The sequence below is a fragment of the Podarcis erhardii genome (assembly GCF_964252035.2).
Source record: "Podarcis erhardii genome assembly, chromosome: 7".
Taxonomy (NCBI): domain Eukaryota; kingdom Metazoa; phylum Chordata; class Lepidosauria; order Squamata; family Lacertidae; genus Podarcis; species Podarcis erhardii.
Window position 1 is genome coordinate 27,790,858 of NC_138511.1, and position 14,634 is coordinate 27,805,491.

A 14,634-nucleotide genomic window follows, 5' to 3' on the forward strand; every position below is an offset into this window, starting at 1 on the left:
CCAACTCTGTGTCATTCTAAGGCAATGGAGGAGTGGGTCATAGCAGCTATGGCTCTGCAAATGTTGTGGGACTTCAGCTCTAGCCAGCATGACCAATGGTCAGGGATAATGGGAGATGGAGTCCAGCAATATCTGGGAGACCACGGGTTCCCTATCCCTGTTCTAAGGATGGAAAAGAATGGTGGTTGCCGTAAATGGATTCCTTACCCCCAGAGTTACATCACATCCATGATAGGGTGCAGTCAACAGGATGCCCTCCAGATCTTCCTGAACTATAGCTCCCACCACTGTGGACCATTGGCCATGCTGGTATCATCAGTAGCTCCTTGACAGAGAGGAGGCAAATGAGCTTGAGGAGATGGTGTTGTTTGATGAGCTCCTGAACCAGTTCACTGCTTGAGAGAATCTGGGCAATGCAAGGCTTGATCTACACTGATCACGGCATTACTAGTCTGCTAGTGGTGGCTATGCATGGGGAGGCCTCACTGTAGTTTGACTGCAGCTGGTTGGAAACCTGGGCTAGCAAGTGCCTGGGTATCCTGACCCCAAAGCCCAATGCGTCCAGAACCTCCAAGCTCCTGAGATGTTGGCCCCCAAACTCTGGACACAGCAGGTGACAAGCCAAGTTAGCAAAGATGCCTTCTGAACTCCAATAAGCAGATCAAGGCCAGTGCTGTTGCCATCCTGGGCTCCTTCAGGTGGAAGGGCAGGGTGTAACTTGGAGTTGCCTGACTCCTGCAAAAGCTTCCAGAGCAGGTCAAGAGCCCCATAGATGGTAAGGAGTTTAACACAAAAGATCTTCACAAGCTACTGCAAAGCAGCTCATCTGTTGAAGGTGAGCAAAGAGTGGTACAGTGGTACCTCGGGTTACAGACGCTTCAGGTTACAGATGCTTCAGGTTACAGACTCTGCTAACCCAGAAATAGTACCTCGGGTTAAGAACTTTGCTTCAGGATGAGAACAGAAATTGTGTGGCGGCAGCAGGAGGCCCCATTAGCTAAAGTGTTACCTCAGGTTAAGAAGAAGAGGAGTTTGGATTTGATATCCCGCTTTATCACTACCCTAAGGAGTCTTAAAGCGGCTAACAATCTCCTTTCTCTTCCTCCCCCACAACAAACACTCTGTGAGGTGAGTGAGGCTGAGAGACTTCAGAGAAGTGTGACTAGCCCAAGGTCACCCAGCAGCTGCATGTGGAGGAGCAGGGAATCAAACCCGGTTCACCAGATTACGAGTCCACTACTCTTAACCCACTACACAACAGTTTCAAGTTAAGAACGGACCTCCGGAACAAATTAAGTTCTTAACCCGAGGTACCATTGTTACCTCCTTCACCCATCCAAGCTGGAAGAGAAACTTGGGAGGAAGATCTGGAAAACCGCCGAGCATCGTGAGCTGGGCAAATGAGTCCCCTGCCCCGGGAACAATGCAGGTCAGTGCCATCATCACTCAGCATGTTCCTAGATCCCAAAACAAGTTCCTTAGCCAGGCATTTGGGTTGACTGGTGTGCTGAGGGCACTTCCAGGGCAAACATGTCTCTGAGCCTTTCTTCACCCCCCCCTTTCTCTCATGCACACACACATGCACACACTTGCAGCTGCAAACCTTGTCGCCTTGAAAATAAAGGATCCCCAACATGGTCAAATCAAATAACAAACACGCTCTCACCAACTGGGGAGGGTGCCTTGGTATTCTGCCCCCCCCCCAACAGCCTAATCGGAATGAACATCCGGCAATTCATTTCCTCAGCCTGCCTGGCCCATGTTCTTGTCAGGGAAAAAGGTATTGCTGACCTCCCTTTGTTATGACTTTCCTTGTCACCTTATCGGCCCTGGTGCAGCAAGCAGGGGAGATAGTTTTGAAAAGACAAATAATTAAAGGGATGAAATGTGAAAGGGAACAAAAATCTACAGTTCAGCTCCATTTAAGATACTGTGAAGTCAACACTTACAGTCAAGGTGCCAATTTGAAACGCCTTTGCCACCTTGTTATGAAGCGATAATATGTAGCCTCTGGCTAAGTTCACAAGAGCTTTTAACACGCTCCTATACATCAGGCAGACATATATGATGGCGGGGGGGGGGCAGAGGGGCTACTTACCAACCATGATTTCAAGGCGGACAGGGCGTGTTTGTGGAGATGGGTTAGAGTTATTGTAATGGGAGCTACCCAAGCGCACACACGTGCCTTTATTGTACATTTATGGGTAACAGAGGCAGGAGTTCACACTTAGGGCCTCTTTTATCACCCAGTAATGGTGCTTCTCTCCCAAGGGAGTGGTAAATTAACACATGCCATCTACAGCATGAATTTACACCCCTTTATATAAAAGTAACCCAACACCCCAGCCTCTGGAGGACCAGCTATCTCGGAATGCCTTCGGGCAAAGAAAACATTGCTATGCCTCCAGGCACCATAGTGAGGAGAGGAGAGGATTCTCAGTGCACAGCTCAAAGAAGCATGCTTATCTCTTCCTTCTCCAAGGAGCTCAGAGTGGCTGCTATGAAACACAGAGCCCCCTCCTGACACAGGTTTGCCTTCACAACAACCCTGTGAGGAGCACTGGGGTGAGAAACGCCTGCAGCACCACAGACTGCCTACTCCCTGCCTCAGCTACTTGCCTGCCAACCAGATGCCTGCACGGTCAAGGAATGAATGGGACAGCAAGAGTTTTTTTGGGTGCTGTGTGTTATGATTTACTGCAAACAAAAGACTTACCAGCTTTAAAAAAAAAAGGGGGAGAGCCTTACAAAGTTCACACAGAAACGTAATAATGCTTGCCTTAACTCACTTGTGGAAACAATTCAGAGGTTATTAAGAAGAAAAACGATAACAACAAGAAGATCGAAAGATGGGACTTGTGAATCCAAAAGCAGCAGTAATATGAGATGATTGGACCCTTACTGAACTCGAAGCATGGGAACCCCCAACAAAAATTTAAAATTTGGCAAAATATTTGGACTTTTCGATGTGTATTGGTATAATTTGGAATAACTAATGTGAAAATGATTGGATTGTTAAATGGAAAACTTAATAAAAAATTATTTAGAGTTTTTTGGGGTGCTAACTATGAACCCCAGTTTGATGTACCGTATCTACCACTCAGTTTGTTTGTGTGTGTGTGTTGCAAAACACGGGGTCTGTGCTGCAAAACCCTGAAAAAAAGAACAGCAGAACTTTGCCACCAGTTTGGAAGGGGTCCCAAATAAAGCGGAAGAAGATTGCTCTCGAAACGTACAGGGAAATTTTGCAGCAACTCCTTGAGCAACTTCCAGAGGACCAGACGTGCTGGTCTGTTGCCACAAAAGCAGCAGCAACTTGTTAAAGACTAACAGATTTATTGTGGCAGAAACGTTTCGTGGACCGGAGCCAGCTTTGTTGGAGGTGTGAAACGCTACCCTCCGCCGGCGAGCGCACACAGAGTTGTACCCAGTAGTCGTTCTGCTCAGGGTAAACCTTTCGACGGGTCTTCTTTGAGGAAGTCTGACACCGGAGGCAACTCGAGACGCACACAGAAAAATGGATATGAAGCAAAAGAGGGACAGGAGGCCCGTGACGTTTCAGCGTGAAGCTCAAACGCACCCAAGATGAACATGGTGCCCCTTCACGAGAGCAGAAACTGGCCACCAACCAGGGCGGCTTTAAAAAAAGGATTAGACAGAAAATTCATGGCGTGTAAGGCTACCAGTGGCTACTAGCCAGGATGGCTAAGCTCTGCCTCTGTAGTCAGAGGCAGTGATGCTTCTGAACACCAGTGTGTGGAGGCTGCTGGAGGGGAGAGAGCTGTTGTGCATGGATCCTGGCCACAGGTTAACCATAGGCATCTGGGCAGCCACTGTGAGAACTGGACTAGATGGGCCCCCTTTGGTCTGATCCAACATTTCTCCAATCAAAATAGGGATGTCCTATTCCATCATCATCATATTATTATTATCCCACCCATCTGACTGGGTTACCACTCTGGGCAATTTCCAACACCTATAAAAACATAATGAAACATTAAACATTAAAACACTTCCCTATGCAGGGCTGCCTTCAGATATCTTCTAAACAGGTTGCATAGCTACTTATCTCCTTGGCTTGGGGATCGCCCAACTGCATACCCTCCCACACATTTCTGATGAAAATAGGGACGTCCTAAGGAAAAGGGGGACATTCCGGGATCAAATAAGAAATCAGGATGGCTTCTGTAAGTCCAGGACTGTCCCTGGAAAACAGGGACACTTGGAGGGTCTGCTATTTTCTTATATACTGCTTTACCATGCTAATTTAAAAGCTCTCATGGGAAAGGAAACCCAAGGTCTTGATTGAGTCCTAAATGAACAGATCATAACAATGATTTTTTATTTATTTTTTAAAGCATAACACTGATGAAATCTAAATAAATCTGCCTCCTTCTTTTTGAACCAGCACCTATAGGTTGTTATCTGACTAAATCCTACTCAGAACTGACCCATTGAAATCAACAGATGTTAGCCAGGTCCATTTGTTTCCATGGGCCTACTCTGAGTAGGACCAACATGAGTAGGACCAACATTGGCTCCAACCCTATGCTATGCTATAGAAGTAATGTATGGTTTGAGTTTAAGACTGGAGACCGGAGCCTGCCAAGATCCCACAAATCTGCTGTGCAGTTGGGGGAAAAACCAGCATCACAACGGTGAACTTGACAGCAGGATGATGCTTGGCAAATGGCAGCCAGCCCTGCGATCTCGCAACAGCCAGATGTGTTTGAGCCTCCCAAGCTACTAATTCTCAACAGCAGAAGGGAAACACTCCATTCTGCCATTCAGCTGGGCCAAAACTGACAGCAAAGCCAACTCACATTCCTGGCAGTATTAATCGCTGTAAATACAGGCCTGTTTTCCATTGACAGAAGTCTGGTGCTATCTAAACACACACACAAACTTGTGTTTCTCTCTACACACAGAGACAAGTCCTTCACTTTGTCAAACAAGTCTCTTAGCGCAGAAGCCTTTCCAAGGGTTTGAAAAGGAACTGGCACAGATTGTATCCGAAGGAAAGACATTCCCTTTGCTGGTGAGGAGTGTGAGTCCTTCTAGAAAGCAGGGCTATTACTAAAATTTATTCCACAGCCTGCAGTGGATCTCTTGGCACTACAGAATATGTGGAAGTACAAGAGGCAGCCTCATTACAAGATGCTTCCTTCCAGCCTACCTACCTACCAAGGTATAAATTAGGAGTGGTTCAAATCTCAGAGGTAAAGGCCAAGAAGCAATCTTCTCTGCTGGAAGAGTTGCAACCCAACAGCCAAGTGTTTTACCCTTCTAGCTAGACCCCGACCCCTTTCTCATCTCGAAGAGAGAAAGTGAAAACCCTGAGACGCAACACAGGGCACCCTAGCCCAGGAAAAAAGTCACCTGCGGATTCTCTCTCTCTGGGCTCAACTGCCTTTTATTAATTATTACTCTGTTCATCACCAGTAGACATGGCACTTCCCAGAGAAAAGATAAAGAGGTTTGAGCTCCACAGAGCAAACCCTTTAAACACGGGCAAAAAAGGGGGACTGAGAGAGGGAAGGGAGGAAGGAAAGAAGGAGGGAAGGAAGGGAGGAAGGAAGGAAGGAAGGAAGGAAGGATCACTTCCCAAGCATCCAAGAATGCTAAGAGACTACACAGATTTTCACTAAGGGATGCTGGCTGGGTCTGCTTGCCAACTATCCATGCATGCATCCATCCTTTCTTTTCCCAAGAAGCCTGAGGTTGAGCACAACAATCAAAAGCATAAAATCATCAAGTTATTTAAAAAATAAAAAAAATTGAACAATAAAGAGGCCAGAGATAGAGAGATTAAAACAACTCCTATCTGTAGAAAGGTCAATTGGTTACAGCATGGTGCTGATAATGCCAAGGTTGCAGGTTCGATTCCTATATGGGACAGCTGTGCATTCCTGCACTGCAGGGGGCTGGACTAGATGACCCTCAGACCCCTTCCAACTCTATAACACTATGATTCTGTGAAATCACTTTGCAGCAGTACAGCTGCCCACAAATACCTGCTGGTTCTGGGTCTTTGGATTTCTACCTCAAAAGAATTAACTTGTGCCTCCCCTTCTAAAGCCATCTGTCTTCGGGGCCATTGCCACACTTTGTGGCAGCAACAATATAATGCCTATATTCTACCCAGAGCATGGAAGGTGTTATCAAGAAACATTGCCCTGATGAGGTTAACTCACAAGGTTGGAGCAGAACACGCAGGGAGGAATCCTCACCCCATGCGAAGGAGAACTTCTAAGTTTTCCATTCCCCACCTAAAGTCCAGAACCAGATGATCAATGTTTGCTGATCAGATGCCTGGCTCTTTCTCTCTCTCTCTCTTCCATGGGGGCTGGGAGAGTCTACCAATTCAGGCATTTTGTTTATCACCATTTGTCCTTTGAAAAGGCAAATCGTAGGGCTTAAAACATTAATCCAGAATGATTAATTGATTGCCTCATTAATACAGATTAAGCTGGGGATTCTTAAATAGCCGTTTAATTGGTGCTCATCTTTTGTCAAAGAGGGTCCTGTTCTGATGGCACTGTCGAGCGCAATCTTTTGATTCCAACAGTAGGGCGCTTAGGATGGCTCGAGAAACAAGAAATGGCTTCTTTTGTTGTTTTGCTCAGGGGAAAACTACAATCTCCCTTAGCTTCTGATTTCAAATGTGATACCTTTAGCTTTAGTGACGTGTTTTTGTACAATGCTTTCGGAAATTTATGGGTGGCATTCACCTGATGGGCCCTGTCAGTAGCCTCTGCACATGGAGTTTGGCTTACAAAATGAGGCATCCCTCCCCATCCCACTGAATTGTCTTGGAGGGGTATCAAGGGAACTCCCAAAACAGTGTTGGTTGGGAGTGGAGAAGGGATTGGTCCATTTAGCAAGCTGAAAAGCCTGTAGAAAGGAAATGAACATCTGTAGCAACTCAGTGTTGAATCTCAACCTTTACAGATCCTTCTTTTTGTATGCATTTTTAACATGGAGAGGATTGCTTTGCAAACAGTGGAGGAGAGCAGTTTCCAAAAGAGAAGTGGGTGTTCTGGTCCTTGCACAGCTTCAGGAATTGCAGATGAGGGAGATCTATATAAAAGCCAGAGCCCAACCCTACCTCACACTGATGGAGTGAGCCAATCTGATGTTTTGATGTGCTGTAAACTGCTTTGAGATGTTTTGCTTAAAAATATATAAAGCAACCTAGAAAGGAAATGAACAACAACAGCAACAGTAACAACACCAACAGTAACAGTAACAGTAACAACACCAACTCTCTATCATAGACATCCTCAGCGCCTTTGGAGCAAGACAGATGCCTGGCCTGACCCTCTCTCCAAGGGTGAACTGACATAAACTATCTGTCTACCAGCATTAAAAGTAAGTAGTTTCACAGAAGAGAGCCTTTGTGGGGCAGAAGCTGGAGGTAGTGTTGAGAGCAGGCACAGCACCCCCCCCCACACACACACATCAATGGAGAAATGAATGTTGAGTTGCTTACAGGTCATCAAAGGTAAAAACAGGCTTGAGAATAGCTCTGGCTTTAGAGAGCAAAAGGAACAGCAACGCAAAAGAGGCACATGAATTTTTAAAGCTATTTTCTAATTTTAACAAGCTGTTGCCATGAACTAGGAACCCAGTTCTGGACAGAGAATCGAACTGCCACTGCGTGTATAAATAGTTTGGCTGGCATCGCTCTTGCGTTGAAGGGGAGGGGGGGGGGGAGAAACACACCCAAAAAAAAAAAGTCCTTAGGGAGCCTAAACGCAAATTTGCAAACTTGAAAGAAGCTCAGGTCAGGGCACCAAAAGCTGCGTGCAAACTCCACATGCAGGCTCACAGAGCTGTTTTTCAGCACTGAAGTCTGTGTGCCCTCTTCAGGCGGGTGGCTTTGCGGACAGGCTGAATGTAGGTGGCGTTCCCCTGGATGGAGTGCCAACTGATCAGTAGCAACACTTGGCACCCGCACCCAGGGGAAAGTTAAATACTCAGCCTGCAGGGCCTTTCGGCCTCTTGAGAGCCAGCGTGGTGTAGTGGTTAAGAGCGGTGGACTCATAATCTGGTGAACCGGGTTCACGTCTCCGCTCCTCCACATGCAGCTGCTGGGTGACCTTGGGCTAGTCACACTTCTCTGAAGTCTCTGAGCCCCACTCACCTCACAGAGTGTTTGTTGTGGGGGAGGAAGGGAAAGGAGAATGGAGAATGTTAACCACTTTGAGACTCCTTCAGGTAGTGATAAAGCGGGTATCAAATCCAAACTCTTCTTCTTCTTCTCTCCACGCTGGTTGCCCTCCTCTCCACCAAACTACAAGAGGATTTTCAGGTGGGGAACCAGCCAGGTGCCTCTGAGAGTGAAGGCTGACATCCATGGGGATACCAAATTTCCAGCTTCAAAAAGCCAAAGTGGCACAGAACACCATGTTTGGAATGACATATGGCCAGGAGCTGCCCGAGAATCACTTACACAGCCCTGAGCCCCAAATCCCTCCCTTGTCATGCTCTGATATAGAGGTATCAGCAAGGACTCTGATCATGGATGCTTCATTTGGCACTGCGAAGGCTTTCCATCTTCCTTATCCCAGCTTTCACCCTTGACGCGGAATGGATGCCTCATGGAGGTATATGAAAGGGGATTAGCCATCTCTGCCCACTGCCTCCCCATCCCCACGCTTTCTCTTTGCAAAGCTGTCTGACCTTGGGGAGGTGATCGAAGGATGCCCATTTCCGCCAGGACAATGCTCACATGAATCACGCGCTTGCACTTCAGCACAACAAAGGCACAACCCGTCCTTGGGGCTGATTAAGGCAATTTAGTTTCGTGAGGCAAGAGCTGCTCATGGACGAGCTCACACCGGAAAAAGGGGCTTTTGGTCGGCTCGCCCAAATCCCCATCAATTCTCCAGGCAGAGGAGAGATTCACTGAGGAGCTGATTATTCCCACCAAGGAAAAGATCCATGGAACAGAGTCATGAGCGGGAGTAAGGAGTAAGGAAAGAGCTAGAGGCCCCTTCAAACGGCCATTTTCAAATGAAGCCAAAGCAATGACACTACAGCCATAATGTACAGTGGTACAGTGGTACCTTGGGTTAAGAACTTAATTCATTCTGGAAGTCGGTTGTTAACCTGAAACTGTTCTTAACCTGAGGTACCACTTTAGCAAATGGGGCCTCCCACTGCCGCTGCGCTGCCGCCACACAATTTGTGTTCTCATCCTGAAGCAAAGTTCTTAACCTGAGGTACTATTTCTGGGTTAGCGGAGTCTGTAACCTGAAGCATCTATAACCTGAAGCGTCTGTAACCTGAGGTACCACTGTACCTCGGTTTAAGAACAGCCCTGTTTAAGAAGTATTTGGTTTACAAACTCCACAAAACTGGAAGTAGTGTCCCGGTTTACAAACTTTACCTCGGTCTAAGAACAGAATCCGAATGGTGGAAGGGCACCAGCAGCCTCATTAGGGAAAGCACACCTCGGTTTAAGAACGATTTCAGTTTAAGAACGGACTTCCAGAACGGATTAAGTTCATAAACCGAGGTACCACTGTATTTATTTTACTTTACTTATCTCCTTTATATCCCACCTTTTTCTCCAAGGAACTCATCACACTTGTCAAGCACTCTGAAGGAGGTTGTATACATGCCTTTATCAATCTTAACAGCAATGCTGCCAGGAAATGATCCTCATTTTACAATTGTGAGAGGAGGGCTGAAGCTGGCCAAGCAGTGGTTTCCTTAAGGCCAGCTGGACTCTGATGTCAATAAAACAAACTAAATTAAAAAACCCTGCCTGTGGAAAACCAGGTGTCAGAGAGAAGAAGCCTACTCTAACATTCTCCCAGATTTTGATAGCTGGATAGCTCAGTTGGTTAGAGTGTGGTACTGATAACGCCAAAGGTTGCAGGTTCGATCCCTCATATGGGGCAGCTGGATATTCCTGCCTTGCAACGGGTTGGATGAGAAAATCCTCAGGGTCTCATCTAACTCAATGATTCTATGATATCCTAGCTTTCTGTGCTGAGATAATATATGTTTGCAGCAGAACATTCAGTCTTGTGAGCCTTCCGTCTTCAAAGTGGTGCAGTCCCGGACAGTTTTCCTACCTCATCCTGGCTATACCACATTAGTTGGTAGAGTCTGATGCTGACCAGCTCAGCAGCCCCTCTCCCTGAATGCAGTCAGGGGGCACCCAAGGGCCAAGAGTTCCTTCATGCTGGGAGGAGTGCAGGCTGTAGCCTCTGTACCTTGGACTAGTGGTTGAGCTCTCTCCTCCTTAACCCCCACTCACTCCATCAGGAGGCAGATCCCCAGCCCCACAGCAGTGACCAGAGGAGAACCAGGCACAAAGCAGGATTCAAACCCTGCCCTGCTGCCAGTGACATAAACTGGCATGCAACAGAATCTGCAAGGGTGTGTAACTGGAATAACTGGGTTGGTTTCTGAATTTTCCAAGCCCAACAGTGAGTTGAGCTGCCTGCCCCTCCTTGCCACCCTTCAACCACCTCACACTTCCTTAAATTGTGACTTCTGCTTGGCTACAAATTCCTGGCTCTTTCACAACCCCAGAGCTCCTTTTGCCAATATCTCAAGCCTCAAAATGCCCAAGGGTTCCTGCTTGCCACCCCCCCCCCCCCCGCAACTCCCAGGTCAGAAAGAAATAGCTGATCAGAGCAAAATGCTCCAGGTTCAATGGCCTCCCTTCTCAGTTTTCTTTCTGAAATAAGCTTTTCCAGTAGCTGGGCTGGGGAAGGCCTTTGCTGGGCAAAGTGCCTAGGCAGACCAAAGGCCTGATTGCTGAGGTACAAAGTCTGGTCTCTGGTCTCCCAAAGTTCCTCAGAAGAGAAGGCCAAGACTCAACTCAACAGATAATTAATTGGCTTAGGATTTTATATAAGTTAAGTGATGAATTAATATGTTTAATTTCAAAATGAAAAGATTTAAGGATGCTAATGTTCAAGTTAAATTTTATAAGAACTGTGATATGCACTGAAATTCAACCAAAGGGAAGTGAGGAAGTCACTTAACAATGTTAATAAGTGTAATTTTTAATAAGGTTATGATTTATTTATTTATTTATTTATTTATTTTTGTTTGTTTGTTTGTTTGTTTGTTTATAATTTTGTGAAAATTAATAACTCAACTCAACTGAAGTTCACTCAGGGAGACAGTGAGAAGAAAATGGACCCTGGATTTCAGAGCTTTGGAAAAAGTCTTCTGTTCTTATGAGAGCCCAAAAAGGAAATGCTATCACTCTTAAACGCTGACACGTTTATTTCTCCATTGATTATAGCAGAGCTGGTAATGAACATTCTGTCTGGCCTGATGGACCTTTGGACTGCTCTGGAAGATGAAAGGAGAGCAAATAAGGAGGGAGGGGCAAAGAGCACTGTCCTCTCCCCAACCCATTTTGCAGCCCTATGCTGGATCTTCTCCCTGTCACCCGCCAGTTTCCTCTGGTTGACAGAGAATTTCACACAACCGTTAGAAGCCAGTAGATCCCACTGATGGTCAAGGGACAGAAGGGTGGGACCATGAAGCCCATTTTCTCAGGATTACGTCCTTTCAAAAATAAAAATAAATAAATCAAACTAAACACTGAGCTGCAAACCTTAACCTGCATCCCATGTGGAAATAATCTTCAAGTAGCTGATTTGTGGTTAGTAGACAGCAAGCAATCCTCAAAACAACTGATGGGAGATCGACCGACCGATAGATAGAGGCTAGATACGAGTTTATTTTGCTGTGCTTTACAAAATGGAACAGGCTATTGGCACCCCCTGCCTCACGCCACCTCTCTGTAAAAGCATCCTCAGGTATCCTCACAAACTCGCAGGGCCTCTCACATGCAAACAACGGGACCCACAAACATTCCTACAGTGGCAGCACAATAAATCTTCCCTTTTACTCAGGATTGCACGTCCCATTTCAAACTGACACACAGGCCAGATTTATTTTTTAAGAGAGATGCTGAACTCTCGAGCTCACAATTTCTGCACCACTTGCAGCCCAGGGATTCACAGTGGAAGGGGCGAGTGAGGAAAGAGCTTCCCCACCCTGGACTCAGTCACAAATCATCTCCACTCAACGGCGAGGCCTGAAGCTTTGCCAGTAAGTAACGCAGGCGTAACTGGAAAAAGAGGCAACAGCCAGAAAACCCCTTCGCTGGCAGGGCTCAACGGAGAAGGCTCCCAAGGCTCAGCCAGTATTCACAAGCTTACAACTGAACTTCACAGCACAGAAGGGCACCTTAGCCTACCAGAATCGGATGGGTGTCAAGGGGGTCTTCAACTTGAGCACCACCACCAACACTTGGCTCAGGCAAAAAGAGGGGACCAGACAGACTTTCAGCCCCTTGGGCGCGCACAAGTAATAAGGCTTTTTTGGTGAGGTTTGAGGTCTTGAATTGGCCGCCATTCACTTTCTTCTCCTTCTCAGCCTTGCATCCTCTCTGCCTCACCTACAACTTGACACCAAAGACACCAAGTTGACTTTGATGCCTCAGATAAAGATGCCATAAATAAAATTGCACTCCCCCCCTCCTCCCAATTTCATTCCTAATCCAATCGCTGTTGTTCACCGATTCCCACCTCTGTTCAATGCCAGCCAGCTTTCTTTCACTCTGCTGGGGCAATTGGTGCAAATTGTTCCATTTCAAAGCCACCAGTCTTGGTTCCTCAGACTGGCCTTGCAATGCCTCTGCAATTTGTCCCTTCAACACACCACAAGAAACAGAAAACGCAGGTCTCCTCATCAAAACCCTTCTCACAAACAACAACAATGGAGTCTGCCAACAGGAATTCTTCAAAAAAGAAGCAGCCATTTCATTTCCAACCATGTAGCAAAGAAAACATCTGTGACAACATTTATGCGACGGAAACGCTTCCCCAAACCGGAGGTAGCTGGGATCCCTCCAGAATCCCCAGAGATCTGTTTCTCACCATAAGATACAAAGGCTATGTCTTACCTGAAGAAGCCAGTAGCACCTTCTGTGGAAAGTGGGGATGATTGAAGAATGGACGTAGCAACCATACAGGCACTAAAGATGGGGAGAAAGAAGAGAGAGAAGATCCAGAGTTATAAGAGGGAAACCATGAATCTGCATGGAGCACAGCAGCTCTAACCACCCCCACTTCCATGGCTGCCTCTTGGCAAATGGAGCCTGGTGACTTTCTGCCTCTGAACTGAGACATAGACTTTTTCTGCAAAGCAGTGTGTGCATTTCTGGGGAAAGGGCATATAGGGCAGAGTCCTCACTCAGGTAAAAGGTCACCAGCTCCCCAAACATGCCTTCCTGGTGCACACCGGTTGCACCAGCGAAGAGGAAGAAAGGCTCACAGATCTACAGGGCAATATTATGTAAGCTTCCATTTCAGAAGGAGCCGCATTGGCTCCAAAATTGCATGGGAAGAAGAGAAGGGAAAAGGTGCCAAACTGATCTGGATTTCAAGTTATTACCACTGGAGCCTTTTTTTTAATACTGCCTCAGCAAGCAAGTTTAGCACCCTTCAGTGCCAAAGCATTTTAAAATATTAACGCTATTAAGAGCTATATGCACTGTAAATATTTTAAAACGAGCTGCTCTGTGTAAATATTAGCAGCACCCGGATGCCATAAAGCAGAGGATTAAGATAAAGCAGGTCTCGGATAAAGCAGAAACTTTTGCTTCCTGCCTCTCTGCTTCTGAAATAAATACCAAAACTAAATAAGTTATGAGATGCCACTTCTCCTTCTGAAGATATTAACTCCCCCACCCAAGTTATTTCTGGATTTCTTAAGGAGTTTTCCCAACGGCACAAAATGCCATTCAGGAATCATCCCAGGAGCTGGTGATAGCCAGAGGTCTCTTCCCTCAGCTCTGGAGGGAGAGATTATTTGTGTCTGTTTTTATGAGGGCTGAGTTCTTTGGATTCCTCTGAATATTTCTGCAGTCTGCAGGCTAGCACTGGATCTTTGGGACCCTCGTCTACAAAAGAAGGCAGATGTGCTTTTTGAAGGTGGAGTGGATCTGAATTCACGTTGTCCTTTGTAGCTGGCTTAACTGTTTGCCGTGTACTACATATGTTTCCAACATGGTGCCCTCCATGTTTTATGGACTATAACTCCCATCCATCCCAGCCATGCTGGCTGGGGCTGATGGGAGTTGTAGTCCAAAGTATCTGGCAAGTACCAGGTTAACAAAGGACGATGTACCCCATTCCAGAAAGGCACCTCTTCAAGCACTGTCTAAGCACACGGAGGTGAATCGTTCTTATGTATCACAAACATTTCACTGCACATCTCCTTCTGGCAACTCTTGCAGCCAAGCTGGTGCCAAACGTATTGCTCTGTTTCCCTTTGGACAGCATTAGTGAGGCCTAGAGGGGGGTTTTGTCATCTGGACAGTCCAGGACCTCCATACACACTACTCAGGCTTACAGCTCGGGGAAGTCACCCCCCCCCCCGGAGGTGCACTCCATTCTATCTTGAGACAAACAGATGCCAACTACAACAGAATATATATCATTGGGTGGCATTCAGTTAAGTTTTACTTACAGTAGACCTATAGAAATTAATGAACTTGACTTCCTCCATTTCAGCGGGTCAACTGTGAGTAAAGCTTACCTAAAGAACCGTCTGTTATCTGCAACTTGCTTAGCTGCACTTCAACTT

General features: G+C 46.4%; 1 protein-coding gene and 1 long non-coding RNA gene across 5 annotated transcripts in view; one reads left to right on the forward strand and one right to left on the reverse strand.

Annotated features, from left to right (window-relative positions):
- CAMTA1 (calmodulin binding transcription activator 1) overlaps positions 1-14,634 on the reverse strand; it is a 690,484-nt gene that overhangs the window by 193,744 nt on the left and 482,106 nt on the right. For all 4 annotated transcript variants that reach the window (XM_081870725.1, XM_081870727.1, XM_081870724.1 and 1 more), the window contains exon 5: positions 12,950-13,021. In XM_081870725.1, the coding sequence (XP_081726851.1) occupies positions 12,950-13,021 (72 nt within the window). The remainder of the gene's footprint in view (positions 1-12,949; positions 13,022-14,634) is intronic.
- Positions 4,731-11,521, forward strand: LOC309347097. The gene is made up of 3 exons (XR_014158847.1): positions 4,731-5,038; positions 7,288-7,371; positions 11,276-11,521. It is a non-coding gene; the product is annotated as an uncharacterized lncRNA (long non-coding RNA).